At 46.0% G+C, this 22,500-nt stretch overlaps 1 protein-coding gene across 1 annotated transcript in view; it reads left to right on the top strand.

The window, feature by feature from the left end:
* LOC137658699 (putative leucine-rich repeat-containing protein DDB_G0290503) overlaps positions 1 to 22,500 on the top strand; it is a 107,418-nt gene that overhangs the window by 46,327 nt on the left and 38,591 nt on the right. Inside the window, 1 exon segment of the mRNA XM_068393690.1 lies at positions 2,383 to 2,594. Within this exon segment, the coding sequence (XP_068249791.1) occupies positions 2,383 to 2,594 (212 nt within the window).

The following is a 22,500-nucleotide window of genomic DNA, read 5'->3' as shown; positions in this document are numbered from 1 at the left end:
ATATATATTTTTTTTTTTTTGTAAAGAGTGTATTATTCCAATCATTATTTGGAACCAGATTCCGCTCGTTACCTCTTAAGAACCACAGCAAGTTTTAAATACATCTTTACAATACTTCAGAGTAATTACCCAGTCTGGGAGTTATTTAACGGTCTCAGAATTCGTGTATTAATTTTTTTAATGTGTAACAATTTTAATGTTAAGGCAAACAAGGGAGTTTGGAATTCAAGAGGTTAATTAACTTGCCACTCGTAGTATATATCATATTATATGTTTGGTTCCCAGTCACGAGCCATAGTATAATATATTTTTAGTGCCCGGACAAGGCCCAGACAAGGGAGCCATCCTCATATATTAATATACACATATATATATATATATATATATATATATATATATATATATATATATATATATATATATATATATATATATAATATATATATATATACACATTATATATATATATTTATATATATACATACATATATATATATATATATATATATATATATATATATATATATATATATATATATATATATATATATATATATATATATATATACATGTGTGTGTAAATTTCGAATGAATAGAGAAATTGATATGTCATATTATAGTAATTATACAACCTTAAAATATATCTTTCATCAAAAACATCGACTAACACACTTTGAATATTTACTTTTACTATGGCTCGTTTGAATCAACATTCTCACCAGAAAAAAAAATCTTGGTTGAACGAGATTATAATTACCACTACCGCATTCGAGTAGTTTTGCGATTACCTAATCTATTTTCTTTTTAATTAACATCACATAAAAACTTTCTAGATTTTGCAAAGTAACAGTTGAAATTAGCGTAACTGGATATGTAAGAATTACAATCAAGGTATGATTATAGTAAAGTATCATTTAAAGTTTCAACTAGATATTTGAAATGATGCAAGTCAAGCGCTCCCTTCCTAACTTTATTTTGAATAATCATAATGCAAAAATGTCACCAAAATACGAGTAATTATACTTTTAAAAATTAAGCCTCGATACTTCAAACAAGGTATCTGAACCTTCTCCTTTCGACCTTATCAACTTCATTGTATAGCAGGGTCGGCCGCTCGAGGCAACTTTCTACACCTGTTTCTATCCATTGCAACTTCTCCCCAAACCCGTCGCACCCCATTCATATCTATTTCTACTCAACACCTCTATCAACCAAATCAGCTGACGTCCGACACCTTATCTACAGTAAATAGTAATATGTAAAAGGTCTGATAAAGGTCTAGAACACAAACTTATGTCTCTACCTGGCGATCTCCCAGACTGGGGTTCGAGACCCGCTCAAAATTGCTAGTTTCTTGTAGTGTCTACAACTTCGCCATCCTTGTGAACTAGGGATGGGGGGTTTGTGGGAGTCTATGGGTCTACCTGTGAGTCATCAACAGCCATTGCCTAGTCCTCCCTGGTCCTAGCTTGGATCAAGAGGGGGGAGGCTTAGGTGCTGACCATATGTATATATGTTTCAGTCTCTAGGGCATTGTCACTGTCACCTGCTTCTACCATTCATTTAAACCAACGCGCTGGTATTCGATTTTACATAAACAGGACTACCAACAGACTTAGGGTAAAATTCATATAACTCTTCCAGACATTGACACTGCCGCCTGAGGAACCTTCAGTATGAGCCGAAATCAAAATCCAAGGTCAGTTTATAGTCTTGCGTTGCATGAGGCTTATTTTCCCTAAATACAGGTGCCACCTTTGCATGATTCAGGTAACAGGGTTTCGAAGGATATGCTAAAGAGGCTTTTCAAATGAGATAAGGGTATAATGAACAATGGCCTGTAGAGTTGGACACAGGCATTCCTCGCACACCTCGTTCTGATGAATTACACCCTGTATACCCTTACTGCCCGGCAATTAACCAAGTAGATAGTGAGGGTCCAGGGGAGAGTACAGCACAGTAAAGGTGTGACAGGGTGCATTTCCTCAAAATGAGGTGCGCCTTTAAAGGTTTCAAAATAGTAGATATAAGATTTTGCGGAGAGTTCTAGATTATACATTCAATGATTCAAAACGATTAAAAATAGCATTTACAGGATTTTTTATTTCCAATAATTATAAAGACTAAGAGACATTATGCACTAACTAATTAATATTAAATACTACAGACTTTAGAGTCAATTCATAAGGAATATTCATTTGTGATGGTATAGCATAAATATAACATTGTTGTAATAAAATACATAAAAAATATATTTCCATATCTTATTTTGATATAATCAATGAATTTGTCAAGACTTACCTAGGTTCTAAAAATAATAAAACTAATTCTATTTTCAGCTATCCAAATCGAGATTCAAATTCCATATATTCCTTTTCTCAGGAATGGCAGAGCCCGGATGTATGGAAACACCAACGGTCTCCCTGGTCTTCCAGAGACTCGGTATATGCCCTTGGGAGGACATCCCCGAAGGCCCCAACGCCCCATGCCACCGCCTGTTAGGCCACCACCCGCACCCCCTAGCAGGACGAACCATCCTCCACCCATGACACAGCCATCGATGCCATCGATGCCTGTCCCTGATATGGCTACAGGTAAGATTAAACCAATTCTAATTAAAAAATTGTTAAATTAACCGATAAGAATGATCAACACCAGGTACAGATCCTCTAGAATCATTCAAAAATGGAATCGGCCATAAAGTATTTACTCCATTGAAAATATATACTTTCAACAGAGTACAAATTATCCACGATCATTCATAATTACAATAATTTATACAGTAGTTACTTCATAAAAAATGTAACAAAATTGGAGATAAATTGTATTTTTCCTAGCATGCAAACCTGGAGCTATTTATAGGGGTATTACTTTTTGGCGAAGCTGAAAGACTAGCCAAGACAATTCTAGTGAGAGATAACTACCCAAAACTGCTAGTTAGCAGGTGAGGGGTGGGGTAGACCAGCTACCCTGCTCACTCACACCAGTCAGCTGAGTAACCACTTTTGCTTTCTGGCAGGAATTGTTGGGGGGCAGTGTGGCGGGGCAATTTGTATCAATAGCTCCAGGTTTGTATGCCAGGAAAAACAAAAATTATCTCCAAATTTTTTATTTATGGTGCAAATACAAAGCTTTCGCTATTTACAGGAAGACTTACTATTAGGAGGGAGGAAGTCCTACCAACTGGCCTTAGCTATGGCCCGGGGTTCTCTCTATTTCGATCTGAAATTGAAGTAGGAGGAAAACTACCCTCGCTAAAATCAAATGTCAATACAAATTAACGCACTGATAGCGGCCTGCAAAAGCTTGTGTGAGAGAGACTAGTGGCCTGTCTTTATATAGGAACTCGATTACAAGCCTAGAGTTCAAAGACTTACCCAGTACCCTCCCTCAAGAGGTATTGGGGACATAAAGTATTATGTATAATACTCAGAATGCACAAGGGATTTGAGTCTTACCTACAGAGGTGCAGTCAGCTATGCTGGGAACTTGCGGAGTTGTTTTCCCCAGGGGGTGAAGAAGGTGAAAGAAAGAAAGGGGCCAGACATTCTTTCTCATTCACCCCAGACTAACCCAGGTAACCTTAGCCCTCAACCTTCTACTACTTGTCCATCAAGGAGCTTGAGGCATTAGACCACTTGTTGTGCAGCCACTACAAGACCAATGGAAAAGGTTTCCATGTTCCTGTGGGTTACGTCTTGCAGGTAGTGGGCAGTGAAGGTCGTCTGACACTTTCACACGCCAGCTTGCAGTACCTGCGCCACAGAGTTTTTTCTTGAATGCTCGGGACGTTACGATGCCCCTGACGTCATGAGCTCTGAGTCGTTTGGACGGAGAAGCATCTGGATTGAGAGCATTCTCAATCACTTTCCTGATCCAAGAGGAAATCGTATTCCTAGTGACCCTCCTCTTGACCTTCCCTTGCACATATGGGCGAGCTGCTGCTATTCTTTTCAAGTAACACCTCTGAATCCTTACTGGACATAACAACAGTTGGTCTGGATTTTCGGTTACAGAACGAAGACTCTCTATCCGGAATGGGACGTACCTGGAGTCCAGCACACCCGGATTTTGAATCTTAGCAACGAACTCAGGGACGTAATTAAGGATTACTTCTCCCCATCCCCTGGAATGGGAGACGTCAGCGGATAGACCATGTAGTTCACCGACTCTTTTGGCCGAAGCCAAAGCGAGCAGGAACACCATCTAAGCTTTAACTGGGGACAAGTAAGCTTGTAACTGCATATGAGCATAGAAAGTTCCAATGAGGAGGAAATATCAACTCCTTTCAGTCTAAAGGTGAGACTCAAGGCTGAGCGGTAGCCTTTAACTGTTGAGACCGAGAGAAAAATTTCTTCCCGATGGTATACAAGGAACTCCACTACAGTTGGAGCAGTGGCATCGAGGGGAGAGATACCCCTTCCACGACACCAACCACAGAAAACTGACCACTTTGTCTGGAAGACTGCCTCTGTCGATTGTCTGATGTGTCCAGCCATTCTTTTCGCTACTGGTTGTGAAAAGCCTCTCTTTATGAGGAGGTGCTGGACAGCCTCCAGGCGTAAAGCTGAAGTGAAGCTACAGTTCTGTGGTAGATGTTGGCATGAGGGTGTTTGAGTAGATTGTGCCGTGGAGGAAGTTCCCTCGGAATCTCCGTGAGGAGTTGCAGAAGGTCCGGGAACCACTCTGCACGATACCATAGCGGAGCTATAAGAGTCATCTGTAAGTTGTTACTTGCCCGTACCTCATTGAGGACTTTTCTTATCAGACAGAACAGGGGAAACGAGTAAGCGTCCAGGTTTATCCACCATTGCTGAAAAGCATCTTGCCAAAGAGCTTGGGGATCCAGGACTGGGGAGCAGTATAAAGGGAGCCTGAAGTTCAGGACCATTGCGAACAGATCCACAGTCGGGGAACCTCACAAAGTCAGGACTTTGTTGTCTATAAGAAGATTCAAAGACCTCTACGTGCCAACTATCTGAGTCACTCTGCTCTGCTTGTCTGCCAGTGCATTCAGATTGCCAGCAATGAATTAACCTGACAGGGTCACCAAGTTGTCTTCTGCTCATCTGAGTATCTCTACTGCAAGATGGCACAGTTGCTGCGAAAATGTACTGCCCTGTTTGTTCATATAAGCTATTACCATGGTACTGTTACCCATCAGTACCGCAGTGTGCCCTGCTAGGACCTGGTGGAGCTGTTTGAGGACCAGAAAGGCTGCCCTCATCTCTTAAGAGATTTATGTGCTGGTACCTTTCTGATCAGACCATTGGCCGGAGATGTAGTGGTGCAGCATGTGGGACCCCCACCCTTCTTTTGATGCATCTGAAAAGAGCATCAACTCCAGGGAAGAAACGAGAAGATCGACCCCTCTGCAGATGTTCCGATCCGCCAGCCACCATTTGAGATCCGACCGTTCCTCTGGACCTATGCAAACTAGATGATCCCTGAAATCGCTGGACTGATTCCACAGGGATTTCAGATGCCAGGGGAAAGATCTCATCCTGAGGCATCAGTTGGGAACTAATCGGGTCAGAGAACACAGGTGACCAAGAAGGCGAAGCCAACTCTGCACTGGGAGCTCTTCCCGCCAGACAAAGATCTGTGCTATCATACTCAGACTCTGAATTCTTTCGTCTGATGGGAAAGCTTTGTGCCTTAGGGTGTCTATGTGCATGCCTAGGTATACCAGTTCTTGAGAGGGAAGCAGATGAGACTTCGAGGTTTACCACAATCCCCAGATCCTGGCAAAACCTTAGAAGCTCGTCTTGGTGGCGGAGAAGGACTGCCTCCGAGTCTGCCAGAATCAGCCAGTCGTCCAAGTATCTTAGGAGACAGATGCCGACTCTGTGAGCTCAAGATGACACTAAGGTGAACACTCTCTTGAAGACCTGGGGTGCTGTGGAAACACCGAAATACAGCACCCTGAACTGGTAACGCTTCTGGCACAGCATAAATCTTAGATACTTCCTGGAAGAAAGGTGGATTGGGATCTGGAAGTATGTCCTTCAGATCTAGAGTGCACATGAAACCCTGCGGTCTTATCGCTAGTCTGACCGTGTCTGTGGTCTCCATTCTGAACGGGGTCTGTTCGACAAACTTGTTCAGTGCTGAGAGGTCGATGACTGTTCTCCAGCCTCCAGATGCCTTTCTCACAAGAAAGTGTCGACTGTAGAAGCCTGGGGACCCGTCGAGGACCTCTTAGAGAGCGCCCTTTTCCAACATGGTCTGGACTTCTGCCCTGAGGGCAAAACTCCTGTGTGGATCCCTTTGCATAGGTGTTATGAACTGCCTTAATGGTTCCACAGGTTCTTTAAAAAAAACTAAAAGAATTGGGACTGGAATGAACCGATGGACTGCAACAACCAAAGGGGTGGGTAAAACAGAAAATACTCAAGTACCTTAACCTAGTTTATTTTACAAAAGAATTATACAAAAATAAATTATATACAATAATTACAATGAGTACAGGTAATGGGAAGCACAGAGACATAAATGATCGTTACCACAAAACCTTTAAAATCACAAATACAGTTTACTGAAATTCAAAGTAAATAAAAAAAAACACAATTAAAAATAGTCATCCGCAAAAACCCAGTAAGCAGCAGCCACGAAAAATTAATAAGAGAAACTTCTCATTATTAAACAAACAATAAATACGAGCCCATACACTGGCTCTTTCAACATATAAACATTCATAAACAATCCCTGATCCTCGAGGACGTCCATCGAACACTGCGGGAACTACCACGACAGTGTCGATACGACAGCCACTTTGCTGCCACCGAAGAATAACTCTTCAAAACCATCTTGACCTCAAGGACTAAGTTGAGGACAAGTCACCACCAACTAGGAGATACTCCAAAGCTGTGTCTGCTGCTCTTTCTCGACTGCATTACGAGAACTGGTCTATCTGGCTTCCCAAACCTGACTAAAGGTTGTCACTCACAACGTGCCAAAAGTAAACAAGACACCCGACTTGATAAAGAAAAAGAGGGCAGTTAAAAATAGAGTGAAACAACCTAACACCTCCACACTCACACTCACAAAAAAAAATCAAAAATTTTTTTTTTCCAGATCACTCTATCACCCACCCCCAAAGATGTCACAGAACCACCAGCTAAAACAGACCCAATCCTGGCAAGGTCGCCAATGTTATGAACCGCCTTAATGGTTCAACAGGTTCTTTAAAAAAAACTAAAAGAATTGGGACTGGAATGAACTGATGGACTGCAACAACCAAAGGGGTGGGTAAAACAGAAAATATTCAAGTACCTTAACCTAGCTTATTTTACAAAAGAATTATACAAAAATAAATCGAACACTGCGGGAACTACCACGACAGTGTCGATACGACAGCCACTTTGCTGCCACCGAAGAATAACTCTTCAAAACCATCTCGACATCAAGGACTAGGTTGAGGACAAGTCACCACCAACTAAGAGATACTCCAAAGCTGTGTCTGCTGCTCTTTCTCGACTGCATTACGAGAACTGGTCCATCTGGCTTCCCAAACCTGACTAAAGCTTGTCACTCACAACGTGCCAAAAGTAAACAAGACACCCGCCTTGATAAAGAAAAAGAGGGCAGTTAAAAATAGAATGAAACTAGGTAGTTTCAAAGTCAAACAACCTAACAATAGGAGTTTGATGGAAGTGCCACTCTAGTCAGTGGAACGAGAGAGTGAGCAGGATTCGATACACTAAACGAATCCCCTCGACCGTCCAGGGCTCGACCCCATGATGAAGCCACCACTGCCAATGGCTTTGCAGGCATCCCCCCACAGGTGGACAAATGCGAGGACTGCCTGTCCTAATGGGACCGATCTCAGCCGGATCCCCTCTTTCCTTTTCTCCACGAAAGGACTTTTGCTTAGACCCCTACAACTCCCGAGACAGATCCTTAGATCAAATGAGTTGTCCAAAAGACCACAACCAGAAGTCGAGCCATCAAGGAGCCTGCATGGCATATTTCGTGACCTTCTGGTTGAGGTTCTCGGAGGCCGAGAAAGAGACTGGCAATCTCGTAAGTTTTTCGAAGGACTTGGCACCCAAGAGCGCCTCTATGGAATGGTCTAGACGCAAGGTAGGGAGAGACTCACCGAGGATCTCATAGTACCTCCTCTGAAACACATACGGAGGAGGGAGGAACTTTGAGGACAAGTTGGAGCGGAGAGAGGAGGTGGACCCAGTTGCCTTGGACACTGCCTTCTGATTGGTACTCCCCAATCCCTTTAACCAGGCCACAGCTGCACTGGCCTTCAGGGGTTTAAGAGTATCATAAAACTGGTCAAGGACCAGTTCCTCTCCATCCAGAGGTGCTACAAATGAATCTGGTAGTCCATTGGTGGATCGAATGTAGGATAAGACCTGCCAGAAGGCATCCTCTGATTCCTTCCTCTCATCCTCTGTTAGCTTTAGACTAGTGGCAGCTGGCAAAGCGTCGTCCTTGAGATCGCTTTGCCATTTCACATCCGGGGTCTCACCCATAGGAGCCAGGAGTGGATAGACTGGATAGACTGGAGACAGTGAAGCTGCTGTGGATGTCTTCGCTTCCAGTTGCCTATGAGGCAACAAAGGGGAAAGCCTAGCCGAGGACTTAAAGATTGTAAATAAATCCTTCGGCTCCCTGCCCTGGGGCAGGCGTTCCTCCATCATCGAGGGCCTAGCAGGCTCTGCTGTTCTGCAGGAAGGATGGAAGTCTCCAGCTGGAGGGGGTCCGTCACGCCCAGTCACAGGTCGTGCCTCCTTAGGCACTATCTCGACCAGGGAGGGACGAAAAGAGTCCCTGTAGCAGATAGTAGTGTCTTCCTAGGGAGATGAAGGACGAATCCTTTTCCTCTTCCCTTTAGGTCTGGCCTGAGGGACTTTGAACTGCAAGGGGCTAGGGTTTCTCCCTAACAGGGGGAACCGCAGGAGCGGAATCCTCCAAACTCCTCCTAGGGTCGGCAGGAGAAGCCCTAGGAATGAAAGGTGGCAACAGAAGGATCCTCAGAGGGCCTCCTAAGGACTGGGAGCCAGGAGTGACCCTCGTCACAACTTGACGCAATACATTGAATAATGCTCGAAGCCATGGAGGGTTGCGAAATCCCAAAGAACTAAAGGGGAGGTCTTTAGGAAGACATGAATCCCAGGGCTTAGGAACCTCGGAAGGTTTCTTAGCCCTCTTACCTGTAGGAGGCTTCCCAGCAGGAAAGATCGGCACAGGCCTACCCTTAGGGATAAAGTCTGGGCCTTGTAGCGTGGGTGAACTGCTATCTCTGAGGCGATGGAAGCTTCTGAGACTGGAGAGACTGATGGTCATCTCTCCTGGTGGAAGGGTTACTCCGAGAAGTGTGACCTTCTGCAGCCAGAAACGGCAATGGAATTTCTTCCTAGGACGAAGCAACCACAGGAGAGAGGCAAGACTGGTTTTGTGAGGATGATAATTAGTGAGAACCTTGTCTAGTACGAGACACTGGAACGTCATGCGCTGACGCTGCGAACGTGTCGCGCAGCGCAGCACGAGACTGAGCTGGAGCCAAAGGAGGAAAACCAGGGGGAGGAGCTACCGTGGAGTGCAGCTCCAGGTCACGTGACCCATAGGAATCCATGCGACAAGGACCATGAGGTACCTCGTCACTAAATCCTGTAGGATTGACACTAACAAGATGAGGGCTATGAGAACCCGAAAATTCAGCGTAGTGCCAGTCGTGTAAGCCCAAAGGCTCTGCGCGACAAGTCCGAAGATTCTCTGTCGTGAGAGTAAATCTCACCATGACGCAGTCACGAGAACTGACAGGTTCAGCGCGACCTCATGAACCCATAGGTTTTGCGCAACGAGGAGAGCTCCCAGCTATGAGAACCTGAAGGTTCAGCGTAGTGTCCGGAACAAGAGCCCGCAGGCTCAACGAAACCAGTGTTGCAAGACCCGGAAGGGTCAGTGCAATGGGCAACCAAACATTCCCTGCCTCAGAACCAGCAGGCTCAGCATGATGAGAGGCACGAGAGCCCGAGGGACCAGAATAACCAGGGTTGCGAGACCCCGAAGGCTCAGTATGACGAGAGGCACAAAAGCCCGAGAGCTCAGCATAACCAGGGTTGCAAGACCCCGGAGGGTCATTGTAATGAGAAACCGAGGTTTCCCTGCCACGAGACCCCGAAGGGTCAACGTCACAAGAGGCATGAGAGGTCGGGGACTCAGCATAACCAGGATTACGAGACCCCGAAGGGTCAACGTAATGGGAGACCAAGATCTTACTGTCACGAGAACCCAAAGGTCCAGCGTGACTGATGGCACGAGAGCCCGAAGTCTCAACGTAACCACCGTTACGAAAGCTCAAGGGCTCAGGGTAACTGGAACTCAGAGTTCCAAGTCGCAAGAACCTGAAGGTTCAACGCGACAAGAACCCGAAGGACTCTTAGGGACATGAGAATCCGCAAGATCAACATGACAGCTCGAAGGCTCACGATCACGCCAGCCCAAAGGATGATCGTCACAAGACCCCAAAGGGTCAACATGAGGAGAACCAACAGGTTCAAAGACATCTCACAGCCCGAGGATGAGAACGTCTAGATGGAGAGGGGTCACAAACCCTTCCACCCTACAAACCTCCAGAGAGGATCGTAGATCAGACTCTGACTGAAGCTCAAGAGCTACCTCCTCCGAACAGAAGGATTGTTCTCCCAAAGGAGAACATCGTTTAAGACAAGGCTCTCTCTCTGCCCCTGGAGAAGAACTGTAGGCGTATGAGGACCACCTAAAGCCAAAGGCGGTCTTCTCTCGCAAACGAGAGATTTGTTCCCCCGAAGGAGAAAACCGGCCTCAGAGATTGTTCTGCCACCACCCCTGATGGATCAGCAAAAACCTCGGCGTCGGAAACACTCAAGAGCCTGACCGACGGGCTGCAGCGCCTGCACACACAAAAGGAGGATCGACCTCCACGGAGGAAGGAGATGACTGCCTTTTCTCCGCTCCTAACTAATGGAGCTCAAAGAGAGCTTCCTTTGAGAGGGGACCATCTATGCCGAGCGATGGCAAAAAAACGTATGCAATATCAGAAAAAGAGCAGGCGCTTCCTAGGGGAAGGGAAGGAGCAGACTCGCTAAGGGAGTCAACACCTTCGCCTATCCCACAAGGTTGACCTGGAGTCACATGCCCTGCGCTGCTACTCAGTTGTACCCCAGAAGAGGAACAGCTTCGAAAAGAGATGGGGGGGGGGGGTAGAAGAGGCAGAAGACCGCGACTCCTTCGACTTCGAGGAAGACCCCAAAGGCGAAGAATCGCGATTAGACTTCCTCTTCTTCTTACGCCCGGACCTCTCCCACTGGGAGGCAGGCCACTCCCGACACTCGTCACAGATATCGTCCCATGCCCACCGATGGCCCGGCAAGCCGGGCACAGGAGGTAAGGGTCCATCTCAATGGACGACATGAAGGTACTGCATGTGCGGCCTTCATGACTACATGTCAGCATACCTCGACTGCAAGCATACACACACCTGTAACAAAAAAAAAAAAAAAGCGAATTAATAGTCATGGCAAGTCAAAATACAGGAGAGAGACGGTATGCCTGCAATCTACCGAGCTAAAAGCAAAACTGGTTACGCAGCCGACTGGTGTGAGTGAGCGGGGTAGCCGGTCTACCCCAGACCCCACCCAGTAAATACCGGTTGGGGGTAGTTATCCCTCACTGAAATTGTCTTGGCTAATCTTTAGCTTCGCCAAAAGTAATACTCATATAAATAGCAAAGGGTTTGTATTTGCCCCAAAACAATTACAAGTATATTTTCAATAGGGAATACAAATCATTCACGATCATCCACAAAAAGAATCAGTTATACAGTACTTTTTGGGCTCAAGCCATGGCGTCCTGATGGAAGGTTCCTTTTTGGTAGCTTCCTTGGGTATAAGACTACTAAGATATTCCCAGAGAATTTAACCACAGGTTATCACAGAATTCTAACTTCTGGAGCGAGTATCTCAAAGGTTTCCCTTTAAGACATCGTATATCAACAGGGGACGCATGTCTGAACGCGCCACATAGCTATCTTCACCCCGAACAGAGTTAATGCTTCGGTGTGTAAGGGCTGAGAATAGCTGGGAGCCGCTCCACAGCCAATCTCACTCGTGGCTACTACTGATACTCGAGACGTAAACAAACGGACGCCATTGCTCAAATGACGTCACGCCCGTCTTCATCCTTTGTTTAGTAGCTGCCCTACTTAGACGGATTTTCCCTGTGTTACCTTTATCGTTTTGCATCTTCGTTATGTCGTTACCTTCAGCCTCGCCTTCTTCTGGAAAGTTGAGTACAAGGTTCCAGTATTGTTTAATTAAGCTCTGGCCGTAAAGTAAATATTACTTTCCGAGATAATTGCTGTTTTGTGGCAGAGCTGTGCCTCTACCGGACCCGCCATTTTATGGCGTCGTTGTTGTTATGCATGCCTTATTTAGTTAGCCACAACAACGTTTTCCGGCCTTATTTACTAATCGATTACATTAGTTTATTTAGTCTTCATAGCTAGGAACTTTTATATCGTGTTTAGACGCTTTTTATCGGTCATCGATTAACCTCATACCAGTCGGCTACTATAGCCCCCAGGCCAGGAGCCTACATACAAGTGTTCATGCATGATTTATTAGTGATCCTAGGCTAAGTTATGAAGATAGTGGCATTATTTTACAATACTTTTGACAGTGATGCAAATGTTTTCGCCTTCAGGGACCATATAGGGGATAGGCTAGTCAGTGACTCTTTCTAGCCTAACCTACTTGTAGGACCCCTATATGCTTCCTTCATCCCCTGCCTTGGCATTCCCTCTAATTAGCCTTGATTCCTTTTCTGAGTAAAGGGATCAATTGTCTAATAGAGTATATATCGCCTCTCTGTCCTCCCTAAGGGAATGAACCTCCCTTAGGGTTGCGTCCGAGAGTGAGATTAGGCTAGCCCTACCTCTATGGCTAGGATCGTCTATGACTTTCCTGCGATAGCGATATGTCTTCTTCCTTTCCTAGTTCAGGACTTTTAGCCCTGCTCTAGGTTGGGTTAGGAAGGTTTCTCTGTTCCATGCTGAAACTGTACTCATGCACCGTTTTAGCCGATCTGCCTGATCTTAGGTTAGGGAGTGTCCTCCCTTTCCCTATTGGCCGCTCTGGTACAGAAACCCTTCCTTGGAAGACTTCTCTCTTCTCCTTCCCCACCTATCTCTTGTATAGCCTAGCCTATGCTTAGGTTAGGCTATACCCATCTGTCCCCTGTCCTACAACTCCTCCCTAGGGTGGAATAGTAGGGCTACCCGAGCTTCCATGTGCAGTCCGCTCTGGTACATATACCTTCATAGTGTCCTATGGGGTTAGTTGCTAGAATAGTTCTGCATATGGGAGTCTCCCCTCCCCTGTGGGTGTCCCCTAGCCCTCCCTTGGGCTACCTTGCTCCCGGTCCTCAGTGACCCCTGCTCCTGGATGTTAGAGCCTGCCTCTATCATGGGTACACCCTCTCAGGGGAGGGGGGGATGTCCGGAGTCCATGACGGAACTTCCTGCATTCCTTCCCTCCCCCCTGTCTCTCTCCCTATCCGGGTGCCGGTCTCTTGCCGCCTCTATTGTCGGCAATACCTGCCTCCTACCTTGGTGACTCTCCCTAACCTTGCCGCCAGCCCCCCGTGTACCGAGGGACTGCCGGCTGCCGCCGGCTACTACCGGTGGCTCTCCTCCTCCTAGCTTGTCGTCCGCTCGCCGGTCGGCCGCCGGAGTGCCGGCATCTACTGCCGGCAACCCGGTACCGCTTTAACCATCCTTATCCCAGTCACCAATCCGGCATACTCCGACTGCCGGAGCCGCCGCTCCCTGCCGGCGTGCCGCCGTTGTGCCGGCGGCCGCCAACCTGGTTTATGACTGACTTTAAACATTGTCTGTCCTAATGCCAGAATCTCTGCTGGAGCGAACTCCGGCATGCCGGCGGCTTGCCGGATACCCCCGGAGGCGTCAAGAATACTTGCACCCCCTTCTTATAGCTATCATATGACAATGATAGCCCTATATCGCAAACAGATAGACTGTTTCTACTATTAAGATCAGTACCTTGGTACTGTTCTGCTAGTGATCATGCTGTCTCTTTGCATTCTTCTAAATTCCAGCATGCTGCGTGCATCTTAGCACAGCTGGTTGCCAGAAGCAGTTACCTTAAAAAGAGGCCTTCTAGCCCCTAGCTTGGGACCGAATGATCTCGGTCCCAATCTTGCCCTTGGGTTTTTTCCACGGATTTCCAATATACTATGGAACTCTAAGGAATTATATCCGGTGCCTTCGGTCACTCGGATTATCCAAGGACCAAGCTTATGGTAACCAGCCGGGCGAGATGCATGGAGTATGTTCTCCTTTACTATTTCAATCTCTATGCATCACACCCTTCATTAAGTTAAAATTAATAATTAATATTAACTTAGTTTAAGAGCCATTCTTATGACTCCCCCATACTCATTTTCTCTTTCTTCCACAGGAGGAGCAGATGAAGTGTGATTTCGCCTTCTGCGCTGTGAAACGCCCGCAGTTTTACGGGCATACGGCTTGCAGGACTCACGCCCCTTGTGCAGACAAGAAAGGGGATTTGAAGTTTTGGAATCCACTGAACTGTACGGTCTGTCAGGCTCACCTAGTTGAAGCCTTCCATAACCCTCCCTCAGCGGAGATCAGAGACATTTCTCGTGAAAAGCTGCGCAAGTGGGTGCGTGGCTTCCAGAAAAATGCTACCGGACCTTACCTGGCCACCGAAGAACTGAGGTCACTTTTGTTCCCTAAGGCCTCCCCTGATTCAGTGGTACCCAAAGACGTGATCCCCACTGTCCAAATTACGGTGGAACCTGATGTAGTCATGGCTCAGTCCATGCACGAGTGCCGTTTGGATTCCGAAGATGACGAACAGATTTCGGATGTCTCGGAAGACACGGAGAAAACGCTTATGGCTCAAGGAGCCGAAGATGACGAAGACAAGGTGGAATACGCCGAGTCGGAGCAAGAGGTCGCTCCTCCGTCCATCCCCCCTCCTACTCCTACACCGACGGAAGTGTCTATTCCGTCTACCTCCTCGACTCCGGATCCTTCTTCTTCCACTCAAGAATTGATCCGACTGATTAGAGCCGTCATGGACGACAGGCTGAAGGAGAACCAGGAGTCCATCAGGTCTATGATAGGATCCAGAGAACCGAAGAGGATTTCGGTCAAGGATCTCCCCGCTTGCTCACATGCCAACCCGTGGAGGTATGCTGAGCATATGGTTATCGCGACCGGCAGGATCTTCGTCAGTGATAAGATCGGCACGGTCCCTTTGGAAGACGTGGAGTTCTTCCCAAACTTTGAGGCCTACCCGGACTGTTACGTCCGTCTTCGTTCCGAACCTGCCTCGAAGGAAGAGACCGAACCTAAGGAAGAGATAGTGTTCGATCTCGCAAAGGCCCAGGCTATGCTAGCCGCCGCATTCAAGAGTAGAGGCTTTACCTGCTCTAAGCTTCCGGCCCTGAGCAAGAAGCACCCTACTTATGTTGCACCTGAAACTGCGGTTCTTCCATTTTTGGAAAAGGCCTTAGCTGCATGCCTTAAAGCTGCGGATGAAGGGAAACCCTGCCCTGCATTGGAGGAGTGCAGACCCTTCTCCATAGTGACCCCCCCTGACGCTCGACACTGGAAAGATGTCCAACATACTTTCGTCGTGGGAAGGCTCGATCCTGACGTCGCCGGACGTCAGTTTAATGAAGACCTCCCTAAGCTCAACGATCACCTCCTTCGTCGGGAACAAGATACGAAGGAGAGGCTTGCAGCATCCCTATCTCATCAAGTCCAACTCGAAGTTATGGCCTGTGACACCAGAGTACCAGACCACTACATGGTACTCTCCAAATCCCACTTGTTAACCGTAATGAAGGACTTGTACCACTTCATAAAGGCTCGAAGAGCCTGTCGTGAATTCGTGTTTGCTGGTGCCACCGTAAAACACGAACCCCGGAGGCTGATTTCCTCCAACATCTGGGGAAAACACCTCTTTCCTTCTGACCTTGTGAAGGAAATCACTGACAGAGCCGCCACGGAGAATAGGAACCTTCTCCACAAGTGGGGCATGTCCAGAAAAAGGAAACCCTCTCAGGACGACGGACCTCAACCTAAGAGGAAATCCCAAAAGCCAAAACCCCAGCAACGTCAGCAAAGACGTCAGTTTCCGGGACCCGCTACCTCCCAAGTGGTTGCCCAACCACAACAGACCTTTCAATTGGTCCCCCAACCGGTGTTGTCACAGTCACCGGTCTTCACCCCTGCCTTTGAGCAACAGTCAACTACCTTTCGTGCCAAAGGTAGAGGCTCATTCAGGGGTGCAAGCAAAGACGCCTCTCGCCGTCCCTCCAGAGGTAGAGGAGGAAAGGGAGCTAGCGGCCGAGGCAGCAAGCCCTCGGGACACCAGAAGCAATGAAGTGCTTCCGGTGGGAGGAAGACTCCGCCAATTCCAGGATCGTTGGACCTTCGATCCCTGGGCGCACAGCATCGTCAAGAAGGGTCTAGGCTGGAGTTGGACTCAACCACCCCCAATCTTCCAGCAATTCTTCCAACAATCAACCCCCCTTCTGGAAGAATATGTTCTAGACCTCTTGAACAAGAAGGTGATAAGGAAGGTAAAGTCCACCAGGTTCCAAGGGAGACTGTTTTGTGTCCCCAAGAAGGACTCAGACAAACTCAGAGTCATTCTGGACTTATCCCCCCTCAACAAGTTCATAGCGAACGACAAATTCAAGATGCTGACGCTTCAACAAATAAGGACCCTTCTGCCTCGAGGTTCCTACACGGTCTCCATAGACCTGGCGGATGCCTACTGGCATGTTCCAATGAACCATCACGCTTCCTCCTACCTAGGATTTCGACTCCAAAGGAAAAGCTACGCCTTCCGGGGCATGCCCTTCGGCCTCAACGTGGCCCCTCGGATCTACACAAAACTGGCGGATGCCATAGTACAACAACTCCGCCTCCGAAACGTCCAGGTGATGGCCTACCTCGACGACTGGCTAGTCTGGGCTCCATCACCCGAAGATTGTGCAAAATCTTGCAACGAAGTTACCCAGTACCTAGAACACCTGGGATTCAAGATCAACGAGAAAAAATCTCGCCTCTCTCCAGCTCAGAAGTTTCAGTGGTTGGGAATCCACTGGAACCTTCAGTCACACCGCCTTTCCATCCCCCAGAAGAAAAGGAAGGAAATAGCAGGGTCTGTCAAGCGACTACTGAAATCCAAACGCATTTCAAGACGACAGCAGGAACGAGTTCTAGGCTCTCTACAATTCGCCTCAGTGACAAACCCAGTGCTTCGCGCACAGCTAAAGGATGCCGCGGGAGTCTGGAGACGTTCGGCATCCATCGTTCGAAGAGACCTCAAGAGACGGCTTCCAAACAGACTGCGACGTCTCCTAAAGCCGTGGTCGGAAGAAAAGGCCCTGAAAAGGTCCATTCCTCTCCAACACCCTCCTCCATCACTCAACATCCACACGGATGCTTCACTGGAAGGTTGGGGAGGTCACTCCCACCAAAAACAGGCTCAAGGCACCTGGTCTCCCCTGTTCAAGACGTTCCACATAAACATCTTGGAGGCCATGGCGGTCCTTCTAACACTGAAGAAGTTATCCCCGCCGCCCTCGATCCACATCCGTCTAACCCTAGACAACTCGGTGATAGTTCGTTGTCTCAATCGCCAAGGCTCAAGATCGCCCCAGATAAATCAGGTGCTTCTCCCAATCTTCCGTCTGGCAGAGAAGAAGAAGTGGCACCTGTCTGCAGTTCACCTACAAGGATTCCGCAACGTGACAGCGGATGCTCTATCTCGGACAAACCCGATAGAGTCGGAATGGTCTCTAGACGCAAGATCGTTCTCCTTCATCTCTCACCAAGTCCCAGAACTTCAGATAGATCTCTTTGCAACGAGCGACAACAATCAACTTCCTCTGTATGTGGCCCCGTACGAGGACCCCAAAGCAGAAGCAGTGGATGCCATGTCACTGGACTGGAACAGATGGTCCAAGATCTACCTGTTCCCCCCCACCAACCTTCTGTTGAAAGTCCTCTCCAAACTGAGAACCTTCAAAGGGACAGCGGCCCTAGTGGCTCCCAAGTGGCCCCGGAGCAACTGGTACCCCCTGGTCCTGGAGCTGCAGCCCAAGCTGATCCCTCTCCCGGGCCCAGTTCTCTCTCAACAAGTACAGAAGTCGACTGTCTTCGCTTCATCATCGAAAATCAAGGACCTTCATCTCATGATTTTCTATCCCTAGCCGCAAAGAAGAGGTTTGGGATCTCGAAGAAAAGTCTGGACTTCCTAGAGGAATACAAGAACGAATCCACGAGACGGCAATATGAATCATCCTGGAGGAAATGGGTCTCCTTTGTCAAGACAAAAAATCCTAAAGAAATCACGATTGATTTCTGCATGTCCTTCTTTATTCACCTTCATGGACAGGGATTAGCAGCCAATACGATATCAACCTGCAAATCAGCCTTGACTAGACCAATTCTATATGCTTTCCAAATTGATCTGTCCAACGACATCTTCAACAAACTACCGAAAGCATGTGCTCGCCTACGCCCAGCACCCCCACCGAAACCGATCTCCTGGTCACTAGACAAGGTACTCCATTTCGCCTCCAACTTGGACAATGATTCATGCCCTCTCATGGATCTGACTCAGAAAGTTATATTTCTATTTGCTCTCGCTTCAGGAGCTCGAGTCAGAGAAATAGTGGCATTATCAAGAGAAGAGGGACACATCCTGTTTACCGATACAGGAGAAGTTACCCTCTCCCCTGATCCGACGTTTCTCGCCAAAAATGAATTACCCACCAAAAGATGGGGCCCTTGGAGAATATGCCCCCTGAAGGAGGATGCCTCTCTATGTCCAGTAGAGAGCCTCAAGGTCTATCTTCGCAGAACTTCAAACTTTGGTGGAGGCCAACTCTTCAAAGGAGAAACATCGGGCAGCGACCTGTCACTGAAACAATTAAGAGCGAAAATCACCTACTTCATTCGCAGAGCGGATCCGAACAGTACACCCGCTGGTCATGATCCTAGAAAAGTGGCATCATCTCTGAATTTCTTTCAGAGCATGGACTTTGAAAGCCTTAAAAACTTCACGGGCTGGAAGTCCTCGCGAGTTTTCTTTAAACATTATGCGAAACAAGTGCACGAAGTCAAACATTTTGTGGTAGCCGCAGGTAGTGTTATGAATCCTGCACCTAACTCTGCGTAGAACAGTGAGTTACTTGGGACTCTAACTCTTCGGGTGCCTATGTTGACCCTCGAGCGATTCATAGTGATGTCGAAAAACACATAGTGCTTTTATAACTGTTCTTATCCCAGGTGAAATGCCATAGTGTCACACAAGTGCCGCATGCCCTGAGCATGATGTGTTTTTAATCAAAGACTTGCGTTCCTCGAGAACGAGTACCTACTAATAATCTTGAAATTCCTTTTCAGATTCAAGAGCAAGCCTTTATTTCTATGTACATTATAATTACTGTAAATGAACTTTACTTATTGCTGTAAATTAATCAATTTCTGCATTTGTGAAATAAAATTTCTATTTTATTACTTGTGCGTCTCAATCAGCTCCTACTTACTATGAAATACATACCTGTCATAGTTTTATTTATTCCCCCTTTCCTTATGGTTATGAAGAAATTAAGATGCTTAATCTTAAATTATATTCACTCTGATTAAGTAAGGTTCCAACACGAATACTTACTTTTGATACCCGGGAGATGAACTCAATACACAGTGCCCAACCACCACTGGTCTAATCTCAGAATGTTCCTATACAAATACCAAACATTCAGCTTCATCTCTAAGTTCTTCAAGTTCTTCTATCAGAATGAATAGCCCTTCAATACCACTTTGACGTTGGCATAGCCCATGGGAACTTCACTGCCAAGGGGGGCAGGATACTTCTTCCCTATGGTTCTTATCAAAGATTACTATGCTGTTTTGTCAATGCCTTGGCACTTAATACTAGGGGAAAATCTACCACGATACATTGATTCTCTGGTACTCTTCCATCAGGACGCCATGGCTTGAGCCCAAAAAACGGATTTTGAGCGAAGCGAAAAATCTATTTTTGGGTGAGATAGCCATGGCGTCCTGATGGACCCTCCCTACTACTTCGTCCAGTTTTGTTCCCACCCTGTGCTACTGTATCATGGTGATGGGCAGCAACTGGCTTCAGGATGAAGACGGGCGTGACGTCATTTGAGCAATGGCGTCCGTTTGTTTACGTCTCGAGTATCAGTAGTAGCCACGAGTGAGATTGGCTGTGGAGCGGCTCCCAGCTATTCTCAGCCCTTACACACCGAAGCATTAACTCTGTTCGGGGTGAAGATAGCTATGTGGCGCGTTCAGACATGCGTCCCCTGTTGATATACGATGTCTTAAAGGGAAACCTTTGAGATACTCGCTCCAGAAGTTAGAATTCTGTGATAACCTGTGGTTAAATTCTCTGGGAATATCTTAGTAGTCTTATACCCAAGGAAGCTACCAAAAAGGAACCTTCCATCAGGACGCCATGGCTATCTCACCCAAAAATAGATTTTTCGCTTCGCTCAAAATCCGTTTTTTAGCATTAAAAAAATTTTTTTTCAATAGGGAATACAAATCATCCACGATTATTCATAAAAAGAATCAGCTATACAGTACTTACTTCATAAAAAATCTATATTTTCAATAGGGAAAACAAATCATCTACGATCATTCACAAAAAGAATCAGCTATACAGTATTTACTCCAGAGAAAACCTATATTTTCAATAGGGAATACAAATGATCCACGGTCTCACAAATAGAATCAGCTGTACAGTACTTACTCCAAAAAAAAAATCTTTATTTTCAATAAGGAATACAAATCATCTACGATTATTCACAAATATAATCAGCTATACAGTACTTACTCCATAGAAAATCTATATTTTCAATAAGGAATACAAATCATCCACGATCATTCACAAATATAATCAGTTATACAGTACTTACTCCATAAAAAAATCTATACTTTCAATAGGGAATATAAATCATCCATGATCATTCACAAAAAGAATCGGCTATACAGTACTTACTCCATAGAAAATCTATATTTTCAATAGGGAATACAAATCATCCACGATCTCACAAATAGAATTAGCTATACAGTACTCACAAATAGAATCAGCTATACAGTACTTACTAAAAAAAAATCTTTATTTTCAATAGGGAATACAAATCACCCACGATTATTCACAAATATAATCAGCTATACAGTACTTACTCCATAAAAAATCTATACTTTCAATAGAGAATATCAATCCTCTACGATTATTCAAAAAAGCAACCGGCCATAGAGTACTTACTTTATCGAAAATCTATATTCTTATTTGAGCTGGGTTGGTTTGTGTGAAGAACATATCATGAATGAACTAACTGAATTTGATAGGAAGGGCAGTTATTACCACTTAGATGATGACAAATGAATTTTACGACATATTAGGATCAGCAGATCATAGGGTATCCAACTCAATAAACTTTCTTCTTCCTCATTAGATTGCCCGGAGCTTCTCTCCGGACAGGGGCTTTTTGACGGTGCGTCTAGCCCCTAGGTGGTTTCCCTGGTGGGTAGGTTAGGTGGGGTGGTTGCAGATCAGCGGGGCCTGGAAGTGTGTGTGTGTGTATATATATATATATATATATATATATATATATATATATATATATATATATATATATGTATATATATATATATATATATATATATATATATATATATATATATATATATACTGTTTTTTTTTAAAGTATATAGTTTTTTTTTTCCTAGTTAGGGGGCGAGAAGAGAGGGTTTATAGTGGTAGGGGAAAGGGTGTATAGCAGAGAGTCCCAGTGAGTAGGAGAGTCTGGGAGAGAAAAGGGGGATTTCCAGTGGGAGAAGAAAGAAGCAGTTTTAAGTGTAAGTACTTATTGCTGCTTACAAAGGTCAATTTAGGTTTCACAACATGTTGCGAGCTTGCTCAGCCCAAGGGCCAGCACTGATTGGGCGCCGTTAAAGGACTTTACTTATAGAAATGCCTGCTTTAGGCAGGCAGGGTCAACAGACCAAGTGGTTAGGCCTGTTCAGGCCAAGCGATGAGATTAAGCTCAAGGGTGAAAGGTTAAAGAGTTTAGTCCCAGTAAGTTAGAGAGACTGGGAGAGGAGGGAAGGATTTTCAGTGGGAGGGGAAAAAAAGCAGTTTTAAGCATTAGTACTTATTACTGCTTGCCTGGTGTCGCTGGATATGCCTCTGGCATGCCAGGGACAGAGTCCAAAAGATTTTCCTATATGAATGCCTGCTTTAAGCAGGCAGGGTCAAAAGACCCAGTGTTTAGGTCCTGTTGAGGGCCAAAGAGTTGAGATGAAGTTTTAAAGGTGAAAGGTTATAGATCTTGGTCCCAGTGAGTTAGAGGGGCTGGGAGAGGAGCGGAGTGATTTGCATTAGCGGGCAAAAA

This window comes from Palaemon carinicauda, chromosome 19 (genome assembly GCF_036898095.1).
Source record: "Palaemon carinicauda isolate YSFRI2023 chromosome 19, ASM3689809v2, whole genome shotgun sequence".
NCBI lineage: Eukaryota > Metazoa > Arthropoda > Malacostraca > Decapoda > Palaemonidae > Palaemon > Palaemon carinicauda.
The sequence above is the reverse complement of the archived record's forward strand: the minus strand, read 5'-3'. Positions and strand labels throughout refer to the sequence as shown.